General features: G+C 41.5%; 1 protein-coding gene across 1 annotated transcript; it reads left to right on the plus strand.

Annotated features, from left to right (window-relative positions):
- The first annotated feature begins 464 nt into the window (after positions 1–464).
- On the plus strand, positions 465–11,482 carry LOC139324409 (vomeronasal type-2 receptor 26-like). The gene is made up of 4 exons (XM_070954121.1): positions 465–608; positions 1,608–1,940; positions 6,749–6,875; positions 10,578–11,482. Exons 1-4 carry the CDS (start codon positions 465–467, stop codon positions 11,480–11,482), a joined length of 1,509 nt encoding a protein of 502 aa, XP_070810222.1.
- The last annotated feature ends 223 nt before the right edge of the window (positions 11,483–11,705 follow it).

Raw genomic sequence — 11,705 nt, forward strand, 5'->3', positions numbered from 1 at the left:
CTTTTTAACAATTTACAATGAAAGATAAATAGGAACTGTGCTTTTTCTGTCTCTGTTCCTTTCTGTTTTGTTTGTGTGTCTATCAGAAACAGATAGAGTGACACATAGAAGTGCGGGTAAATGTATTAGCTGCTAACATCCACACGACACTGTACAGTATATATTGTATTGGGTAAAGGCAAAAAAATCATTCTCCCTTGATGTCCTTCTTAATTCAGTATGAAGTTAGCAGACATATATTATATTGAAATGCAGCACCTATTTCTTCTGAAGCAACATGATAGTATCTTTTTCTGATTTTTGAATTTCACTTTAGTTCAGTGACTCAGGCTTACCAACATGTCATAGCCTTGGTGTTCGCTGTAAAGGAGATTAATGAAAATGCCCAGATCTTAACCAATGTCACTCTAGGCTTCAAGATCTATAACACTTATTATAATGCAAGATATACTTATGCAGCCACCATGGAACTGCTCTCTGCTCAAAGCAGGTTCATTCCTAACTATAAATGTAACCTCCAGAACAATTTGATGGCTGTTATTGGGGGACCAAACTATGATGAAATATTGTATGTGGCAAACATCCTAACCAGCTACAAAATTGCACAAGTAAGTGTTTAAAAATAAATAAAGTGTTTTAAAATAAAATGTAATAAATATTATATGATTTGTTAATTTATTATTTATCAAATCTTATTTTATTAATAACATTTAGTATCTTTCACCCTTAATGTTTAATAATTATATTTTTAACCAGAGAACATCAGCCAGAATAGTACAGTGAATTGGATATCGGTACTAGCAATAAAACTTAGATTTATATTTCACTTCATAGTGCTTTACAGACCTCCTTAAGTGGTTTACAATGTCAGCATATTGCTCAATTTCTCAATTTACTGACCTCAGAAGGATGGAAGGCTCAGTCAAACTTGAGCTGGTCAGGATCGAACTCCATGCTGTAAGCAGAGTTAGCCTGCAATATTACATTCTAACCTCTGTAAACCATATTGAATTGTACAAAGTTAACTTGACCTGGAAATGATTTTATGGGAGAGTGGGAATATTATTCCTCCTGGGTTTCCTTCAAATCTTTTAGCTTGGATATACCTCTGCTCCAGAGATGAATACCCAAGATACTGCCTTCCACTGGATGTTCCCAAATAAAATTCAACAGCACAGAGGGATTCTCCATCTTCTATTGCATTTTGGGTGGACATGGATTGGGGTGTTATACATTGATATTGGCAGTCTGACACAGATAGTACTGCAAAATGTGCTTCCCGTGTTTTCCAAAAGTGGTGTCTGTTTGATTTCATAAGAAAACTGTCTGATGGCCCTCTCACTGACATTGATAAACTAGCAAAAGGGATTCGTGCAACATTACATTTTCTCTTGACCCGTAGTTCTAATGTGGTGATTGTTCATGGTGAATTTCAAAGTATATTAACTTTAAGGAATTTCCTCAGAGTAGCTGAATTTGTGGAAATGCCAGTATATTCAAAAGTCTGGATTATGACATCAGATGTTGATTACGTATCTGTTCCCCAGCAAAGAGGTTGGGACTTAAATTTCCTTCATGGATCTTTATCCTTGGCAATTAATTTCAAGGATGTTTCTGGCTTCCATCAGTTTCTTCAAGCAAGGAACCCTGCTTTGGAGAAAGAAGATGGCTTCCTAAGAGAAACCTGGCAACAGGTATTTCATTGTGTCTTTCCTAGTTTTACTGATGACAATATGAGTGAGGACATTTGCACTGGAAAGGAGCAGCTAGGGACTCTCCCTATGTCGGTGCTTGAGATGAGGATGACTGCTCACAGTTACAGTGTCTACACGGCTGCATATTCCATTGCATATGCTTTGCATGCCATGTACTCTTCTATGGACAACCAAAAGGGAATTGCAAATGGATGGAGACAAAAAGTTCATCAACAGTCGTGGAAGGTAATCCTTTGCATGAACTACTAAAGGCATTTGCAGCATCCTTTACTTGCAGTCACAGAACCACAGAGTTGGAAATGACCTTAAAGGTCCTTCTTATCCAATTCCTGCTTCTTCCCTAATTTCTTTTCATAGAATAACTGTAATGTGGAATACTGAAACTATCTAGAAATGGTCAGATTCCAGCTTCTAAAAGTGGAGAGATACTTCTGATGGCAATATATTTCTAACTTTATCATAGTTTCTCGTTGTTTGTTTTGTGACCTCTGGTGGGTTTTTTTTCAAAAAATATATTTCACTTTATCATGATGGGATCATATTATCTATACTAGAGATCAGCAACCTTGGACACTCAAAGAGCCCTAACCGGAAGCCCCCGTTCAATTCTGGAGCCAACCAGAATTCCGGTTCCCCCCACCATAGTGTCTCCTCCTAGCGCAGTGTCCTTTTTCCTCTACCTATCCTAACTAAAAGCCCTATCAATTGTGGAGCTGACTGATGACAGGGAGCCACAGCAGAGGGATGAACGAGCCACAGGCAGCTCCAGAGCCACAGGTTGCCTACCCTTGATCTATACTATCTGGAAACTCCTTTGTGTTGGGGGTAAGAATTTATAAGGCTCTTGCTTTAAAAAAAATAATAATTTATGCTGCTTTGATTTTCATATGACCCTGTGTAGCTTGTTTGTGTGTTTGTTTCATTGCATACACAAAAAGCAATGTGGTATCAAACATCCAACCGAATTTTGTCATGAAATGGCTATGGAATTAATTAGTAACTAGTTAGCCATTAGGCTAACTGTTCTGTGAGTGTTTGCTGACCTTCTAAAATTCATTTTAAAGATTAAATCATGTGAAATAAATATGTTCAATTTGTTTTAGTTTTTAGAATGAAAGAGCAATTTTTTCAACATATATACTCCCTCTTTTCACTTGTATCATCAGGGAAATCATGGCATAGTCTGATGCTATTGCATCAATAAAGTTAAAAACTCTGCCTCCCCATCCTTAGGAGTCAATATGTATAGCATATGAATAGTATTAAAAATAAATTGCAATAAAAAGGAATATATTAAATGGTTCTTTTCTTACTCTCATTTAGATGCATCACTTTCTTAGGTATGTCTCATTTAATGACAGCAGTGGAAGAACTATTTCTTTTGACCAAAATGGAGAATTAGTAGCAGAGTTTGATATCATCAACTGGATCACATTCTCAAATCAGTCTTTTCTTAGAGTAAAAATTGGAAAGCTGGACCCACAAGCACCCTTAGACCAACTGTTGACTATTTCCGAAAAGGACATTGTCTGGCCAACCCAGTTTGGACAGGTAGAAATCATTTGAATATCACTTTTCTAAAGTTCAAAGCACTTTAATACTCAGCTTACAAAACTGAATAATTATTAGCAAACAAAACTGTCATATTTTCTATATCTTTCTATTAGAATTCTTTTCCACAAATATTATTCTTTTTTTTTTTGTATCTAAGTTTTAAGCAGCTTCAATGTTTAGATTAGAAGTTTCTATAGTTTCTATATCTGTCAATTAGACTTTATTTTCCAAATATTCTCCTGGTGTTCTTTTGTTAATTTCAATTCTGCAATATTTCATGAATGAACCTGTCATTACTGAATAGCTGAAGAATTCTTACTGCAACACTGATTGCTTTTTGAGGCTATTGACCAGTATTTCCATATCAATGAAGAACACAAATTGACTGATTCTTTCTTTACATAACTTATTGCTGTCTCTCATTCAGTAATACAAATTAGCAATTATGGAAAAAAATAGGGTTATGTTTTTCTCCAATAACTTTATTCTGATAGCAGAATTCTGACAACAACAGTGATTGTATTTCAGAGCTGTTGACCTTTATTTATTTATTTATTTATTTATTTATTTATTTATTAAATTTATATACCGCCCTATTCCTAAGGGACTCAGGGCGGTGAACAGCGAACGATAAAAATACATGTAATACAAACGTTAATAAAAAACCAATTAAAATATACTAAACACTCTGGTCCTAGATAATTCAAGACATCCCAGTTTAAAATAAAATCAAAAAGCAATATAAAGGGAAAGTTAGGCCAGGCCGGCCTGCTGAAACAGGAATGTTTTGAGGGCACGGCGGAAAGTGCGCAGATCCGGAATCTTCTGTATCTCTGGGGGGAGCTCGTTCCAGATGGTGGGTGCCCTCACAGAAAAGGCTCTCCCTCTGGTGGCCGCCAGTCGACACTGTTTGGCTGACGGCACCCTGAGAAGCCCCTCTCTATGGGAGCATACTGGGCGGTGAGAGGCTATTGGTGGCAGAAGGCGGTCTCGTAAGTACCCCGGTCCTAAGCCATGGAGCGCTCTAAAGGTGGTAACTAAGACCTTGAAGTGCACCCGGAAGACCACAGGGAGCCAGTGCAGCTCGCGCAGGAGGGGAGCCACAGGGGAGTGCCATGCTGCTCCCATAACTACCCGCGCGGCCGCATTCTGGACCAGCTGGAGCCTCTGGGTGCTCCTCAAGGGGAGCCCCATGTAGAGAGCATTACAGTAGTCCAGGCGTGAAGTGACGAGGGCATGAGTGACTGTATTTAATGAGTCCTGATCCAGAAAGGGACGCAACTGGTGAATCAGGCGAACCTGATAAAAAGACCTCCCGGCCACAGCCGTCAAGTGTTCTTCTAAAGACAGCCATGAGTCCAAGAGGATGCCTAAGTTGAGAACCCTCTCCGTGGGGGGGCAATGACTCATCCCCAATAGTCAGTGATGGCACCAACTGACTATATCGGGACGTCGGAAACCACAGCCACTCGGTCTTGGATGGGTTGAGCCTGAGTCTGTTCCCCCCCATCCAGTTCCGTACAGCCTCCAGGCACTGGGACATCACTTTAAGGGCATCATTGGGGTGGTCCGGGGTGGAGATATAAAGCTGAGTATCATCAGCATACTGATGATACTTCACCCCAAAACCACGGATGATCTCACCCAGCGGCTTCACATAAATGTTGAACAGAAGGGGTGAGAGAACCGACCCCTGTGGCACCCCACATACAAGGGGCCTTGGGGTTGACCTCTGCCCCCCTGTCAACACAGACTGCGACCGATCAGAGAGAAAGGAGGAGAACCACCGCAACACGGTGCCCCCCACCCCTAACTCTTCCAACCGGTGCAGCATGATACCATGGTCGATGGTATCAAAAGCTGCTGAGAGGTCTAATAGGACCAGGACAGAGGAACAACCCCTGTCCTGGGCCCTCCAGAGATCATTTACCAATGCGACCAATGCCTTTTCCGTGTTGTATCCAGGCCTGAAGCCCAACTGGAACGGATCTAGATAAGCCGATTCATCCAAGTACTGAGGAAGCTGTCACGCTACCACACTCTCAACAACCTTCGCAACGAAGCGAAGGTTGGAGAGACTGGACGGTAATTAGCCAACACTGCTGGGTCCAGGGAAGGCTTCTTGAGGAGAGGCCTCACCACCGCCTCCTTCAAGGCGGCAGGGAAGACACCTTCTCTCAAGGAAGCATTTATAATCCCCTGGAGCCAACCTCGTGTAACCTCCCGAGAGGCCAGCACCAGCCAGGAGGGACACGGGTCCAATAAACATGTGGCCGCGCTCAGTCTGCCCAGTATCTTGTCCACGTTTTCCGGAGTCACAGAATCAAACTCTTCCCAGGTAATATTCTCAAGACTTGCCTCCATCCTCCCTCCCGAATCTACCCAGTCAGAGTCCAAATTTTCCCGAATCTGAGCGATTTTGTCATACAGATATTGTACAAAGTCCTCGGCTCTACCCTCCAAGGGGTCCTCCCGCGCTTCCTGGTGGAGCAGGGAGCGGGTCACCCTAAACAGGGCGGCTGGGCGATTATCTGATGATGCAATAAGAGCGGAAAAATAGTTACACTTTGCCGCTTTTATTGCCACCAGGTAGGTCTTAATATGAGACCTTACCAGTGTTCGGTCAGATTCAGAACAGCTGGCCCTCCAACTGCTCTCCAGGCATCTTTTCCGGCGTTTCATAAAGAACAGAAATGGATTCTACCTGTCCAAATTGGGTTGGCCATAAATGTTTGTTTTGGAAATGGTCAACAGTTGGTCTAAGGCAGCTTGTGGGTCCAGCTTTCCAATTTTGACCCTAAGAAAAGACTGATTTGAGAATGTGATCCAGTTGATGATATCAAACCCTCCTACTAATTCTCCATTTTGGACAAAAGAAATAGTTCTTCCACTGCTGTCATTAAATGAGACATATCTGAGAAATTCACTGGGACATTTCTTCACTGGAACATTTCTATTTTTTCTCCACTCTTTACTTATAGTTGTATCTCATTCAATAATATAGCAAATGTACTAAAAGAATTTCAGCTGTATTCCTTTCCAATAGCAGTACATGTTACGGATGATTCATCCAAGATTATCTGTAAATTGTTTCAATATAACTGAGGTTTATAGAAGATAAATGGAAGTGTTCTTCTCCTGAAGTTCACCTTGTATTTTTCTATAGTCCTCACACTTGGTGAGATAGGAGCGAAGGTGGGGCTTCTTTCAATATCTTTCAATTGCAAGAATGTAAATTGCACACACAGATGCCAGTGAGAGGTATTAAATCTGCCTTATTCTAGTCTCCATTTTAGACCAAAAATAGACATATTTTCAGTTGTTAAAATGCAGGACTCAAATCCATTGATCTGTTCTCCTAGTAACTTATTGCTGCCTCTCATTCAGAAGTACAAATCTTTTTCAATTGTGATAATGCACAACTGAGCTTTTTCTTCATTTTTCACATTTAATCCAATGCTGCTTCCTTTCACGGACAGACACAGCCCATTTCATTGTGTAATGAGAAATGCCATTCAGATTATAGAAAAAGCACCAAAGATGGAGAACCCTTTTGCTGCTATGATTGTACTCCGTGTTCAGAAGGGAAGATCTCCAACCAGACAGGTAAAAGCCTCATCAGAATATGAGATATATTTCAACACTTGGACACCACATTCTATCTTTAGTATCATAAATAAAGTCCCCTTTCCATATACTTAAAAATTCAGACTATAGAAACATATATCCCATTTTACAACTATCAGAATTTGGATAGCTTTTAAAGACACCGGGATATTTATAATCATCCAAAATGCAAACTCAAGGAGAATTGTTAAAGATCTATGACCTTATATGCCTGATAATTACAAAATAAGTCAACACCAGACACATATTTCCTGTTGATATCAGGTTGTAAATAAATGTTCACTTGTATTTAAAACTGTCCCAGAAATTAGCATCAGCACTGGAAATGAAGGTTTCCATCTATGAAATCATGATTTCTATCCCTGAATCAAAGGGATGCAGTGTCTCCGTGCTAAGATGCTGAGCTTGTCGATCAAAAGATTGGCAGTTCAGCGCTTCAAATCCCTAGTGGCACGTAACGGGGTGAGCTCCTGTTACTTGTCCCACTTCTGCCAACCTAGCAGTTTGAAAGCACGTAAAAAATGCAACTAGAAAAATAGGGACCACCTTTGGTGGAAAGGTAATAGTATTCCATGTGCCTCTGGCATTTAGTCATGCCAGCCACATTACCATGAAGATGCCTTTGGACAGCACTGGCTCTTCAGCTTTGAAACGGAGATGAGCACCACCCCCTATAGTCGGGAACGACTAGCACATATATACAAGGGGAACCTTTACCTTTATCCCTGAATCTCTGAAATATTGAATTTATCAGATTTGGACATCCTAATTTTAGAAAGAAAGAAAAAAAACCCCAAAAATCAATCTCCTCTTCCCTACTTGGAACCAGCGGTGAAATCCCCCTTGTTCTATCCGGCTTGAAGAACCAGTAGTGCTGGTGGCGGGAGGCTCTGCCCAACCGCCAGGACAGCTGTCTATCTGGATCCGCTCCAGTCCGGCTTCCGGCCTGGGTACAGCACAGAAACGGCATTGGTCGCATTGGTGGATGATCTCTGGAGGGCTCAGGATAGGGGTTGCTCCTCTATCCTAGTCCTGTTAGATCTCTCAGCAGCTTTTGATACCATCGACCATGGTATCTTGCTGCACTGGTTGGAGGGGTTGGGAGTGGAGGGCACCATTTTGCGGTGGTTCTCCTCCTATCTCTCCGACCGGTCGTAGTCGGTGTTGACAGGGGGGCAGAGGTCAACCCCGAGGTGCCTCGTTGTGGGATGCTGCAAGGGTCGGTCCTCTCGCCCCTTCTGTTCAACATTTATGTGAAACCACTGGGTGAGATCATCCATGGCTTTGAGGTGGAGTTCCATCAGTACGCTAATGATACGCAGCTGTACATCTTCACCCCAGGCCATCCCAACGATGCCCTTGAAGTAATGTCCCGGTGCCTGGAGGCCATGGAGATCTGGATGGGGAATAACAGGCTTCGACTCAACCCTTCCAAGACCGAGTGGCTGTGGCTTCCGGTGTCCCGATATAGCCAGCTGGTGCCAATGCTGGCTATTGGGGATGAATCATTGGCCCCCACGGAGAGGGCTCGCAACTTGGGCATCCTCCTGGATACACGGCTGTCTTTGGAAGAGCATATGATGGCCGTGGCCAGGGGGGCTTTTCATCAGGTCTGCCTGATTCGCCAGTTGCGGCCCTTTCTGGATCAGGACTCCTTACGCACAGTTACTCAGGCACTCATCACTTCCCGCCTGGACTACTGCAATGCTCTCTACATGGGGCTCCCCTTGAGGAGCATCCGGAGGCTCCAACTGGTGCAGAATGCAGCCGCGCGGGGGATTATGGGAGCAAGAGGGCGCTCCCATGTGATGCCTCTCCTGTGCGAGCTGCATTGGCTTCCAGTGGTCTTCCAGGTGCGCTTCAAGGTGTTGGTCACCACCTTTAAAGCGCTCCATGGCATCGGACCTGGGTATTTGTGAGACCGGCTTCTGCCGCCGATAGCCTCCCACCGACCAGTATGCTCCCACAGAGAGGGACTCCTCAGGGTGCCGTCAGCCAGGCAATGTTGGCTGGCGACCCCCAGGGAGAAGGCCTTCTCCACCTGCCCTCTGGAACAATTTGCCCCCAGAGATACGAAGGATACCAGATCTCCAGGCCTTTCGCTGTGCCCTAAAAACTTTTCTTTTCCATCAAGCAGGGCTGGCGTGAACCCCCCCCCCCCTTTTAGCTCTTTTTTAACTCTTTTTAGCTTTTTAAGTGTAAATTGGGTTTTAATTGGATTGTTTTAAATTGTGGGCCAAAGCTGTATAATTCTTTTAATTGATTTTAAATTTTGTATTGGTATGCTTTTTATCCTTGGCCGTGCACCGCCTTGAGTCCAATAGGAGAAGGGCGGTATATAAATTGAATTAATAATAATAATAATAATAATAATAATAATAATAATAATAATAATAATAATAATAATGTCCTGTTTTTTACTCCCATTCCCAAACTGGTAGCGAAGGTAAGTGGATTTCACCACTGCTTGGAACTTCCTATATTTGGATCCTATCTTAATAATTTGTGGGTCCTTCTTTAAGACACAAGTTATTATGTTTCCATCAGTCTTAGACTGTGAATCTAAATGTAGATTGCCCATTTATCATCCTCCTCATCCTCATCATCCAGAACCAGGGAAATACTTTAATTATAGGAAAATCCAGTTGTTCAGGAAGGAAACACCACATTTTATCTTATCAACAGCCTCTATTGATCTCCCATAAAGAATTGGATTTTCACTACCAATATAATGCAAATAGAAGAGATGGAGACATTCATTTCATTTTTCCATTCTTGCGCGTATAGTATCCTAGCTGCAGTAGTGATGTGGAGGATCAAAAACCATTTTTCCTTAGTTATTTTGTCTGGTTTCATTCCTAATAAAAAAATCTCTGGTTTCAGCTCTATATTATATCCTGTAATTTCCACCATCCAGTTCCGAACCTTGGACCAATATTTGCCTGCTTTGGGGCACATCCACCATTGGTGGTAGTATGTCCCACAACCATTCCCACATTTCCAGCATGCCGGAGAAACTCCCGGGAAACTCCCAGGAATTAATACCCACAGAAAATAAATTGATTTGGAAAATTACAGAATGCGCAGAGGCAGACCGGTAAAGGAAACTACTTAGGAACAAAAAAGATTCTGATTATTAAAATGTTGGAATTTATGGTATAATTGGGTGAAAGAAAAGAGAGGGAAATGAAATGGATTGTATTAGTGGTATAGGTGCAGATTTGTGTACGTTAGTTGCAATAACCTTATATGTATATATGTAAAGTATTGTATTTTTAAAAATGAAAATAAACTTTATTTTTAAAAAAAGTGATGGAGACATTGATATATAAATTTGGGCTTGTTTTACCTTATGCCCTATAATCCTTATCAGATTCAGTTTTCATTGCAGATAGTAAGTTAATGATTGCATTTCACCAACTGCTTGATGATTAAAAAGAGTGAACGTCACCTGAATGTAATTCAATGCACTTTTCTCATTGGAAAAAAGTTTGATGCATTTTTCCTGCATGTGTTTATTTTACAAATATATCTGAGAATTATATGTTTTATTCTATTAAAATAGAGGGGGGGGGACTAATGGTAATACAGTTAACAGATTTTTTTTTATTATTCTTAAAGGGGGAAATATGCAGAAATATCAATAGTATCTAGATTAAACATACATTTTTGCTTTTTCAGACATGGATGATTGCTTTCAGTGCCCAGATGATCATTACCCAAAGAAAGACCATGATTCATGCATTCCCAAACCTATCAGTTACGTATCTTATGAAGATAATTTGGGGACCAGCTTGGCCGCAGTGGCTCTTCTGTTTTCTTTTACTACAATTTACATTCTAGGAATCTTTTTGAAGTATCACAACACTCCCATTGTCAAGGCCAACAACCGCAGCCTCTCCTACATCCTCCTCATCTCCCTTCTCCTCGCCTTCCTTTCTTCCCTGCTATTTATTGGTCGACCCACAAGTATGACTTGTCTCATTCGACAAACTGCTTTTGGCATCATCTTCTCAGTGGCGGTTTCTTGTATGTTGGCCAAAACAATCACAGTGATTCTTGCATTTATGGCCACCAAGCCAGGTGGCCATAAGATGAGGATGTGGATTGGAAATCGACTAGCCCTTTCGGTTGTTTTTTCCTGTTCTCTTGTACAAACACTTCTTTCTGTAGTCTGGCTTTCCACCTCTCCCCCTTTCCCAAATGTTGACATGAACTCTCTTAGCACTGAAATAATTCTGGAATGTAATGAAGGCTCTGTTGTGATGCTTTATTGTATATTGAGCTTCATGGGCCTTTTGGCTGTTGTCAGTTTTGTTGCAGCTTTCCTAGCCAGGAAATTACCAGACACTTTCCAAGAAACCAAATCCATCACTTTCAGCATGCTGATCTTTTGCAGTGTCTGGTTGTCCTTCATACCTGCCTACATGAGTACCAAAGGCAAATATATGGTGGCCGTGGAGATCTTTGCCATCTTGGCCTCCAGTGGGGGGCTCCTGGTTTGTATCTTTTCCCCAAAATGCTATATCATCATGTTGAGGCCGGACTGTAATAAAAAAGAGCATCTGATAAAAAGAATCCATTAAATGGCATTATTTATGGTTTCTTTTTTCATGAAATATGCTAATATTTTCCTTAACATCTTCAATGCAAATTTAAGGTGTATTTTTCTCTACATATATTCAATGTAGACATGTGCATTTCAAGTGTACAGGAGATAACTATTAGTAATAAAGAGGGTACTGGGCTCTCAAAAGAGATTTTAGAAACTCCCTGTGAGGTACTTTGATTGTGTATCCATGCTTGTAT

Source organism: Pituophis catenifer, unplaced genomic scaffold, assembly GCF_029215685.1.
Source record: "Pituophis catenifer annectens isolate HBS135680 unplaced genomic scaffold, rPitCat1.0.hap2 SCAF_15, whole genome shotgun sequence".
NCBI classification, from domain to species: Eukaryota; Metazoa; Chordata; class Lepidosauria; order Squamata; family Colubridae; genus Pituophis; species Pituophis catenifer.

Excerpts from the sequence above, each read along its gene's own strand:
- LOC139324409 (XM_070954121.1), top strand. The coding sequence starts at position 465 with ATGGAACTGCTCTCTGCTCAAAGCAGGTTCATTCCTAACTATAAATGT. Across the intron at positions 1,941-6,748 it reads TTCATCAACAGTCGTGGAAG|ACACAGCCCATTTCATTGTG; the intron begins GTAATCCTTTGC and ends TTTCACGGACAG. Across the intron at positions 6,876-10,577 it reads GAAGATCTCCAACCAGACAG|ACATGGATGATTGCTTTCAG; the intron begins GTAAAAGCCTCA and ends TTGCTTTTTCAG.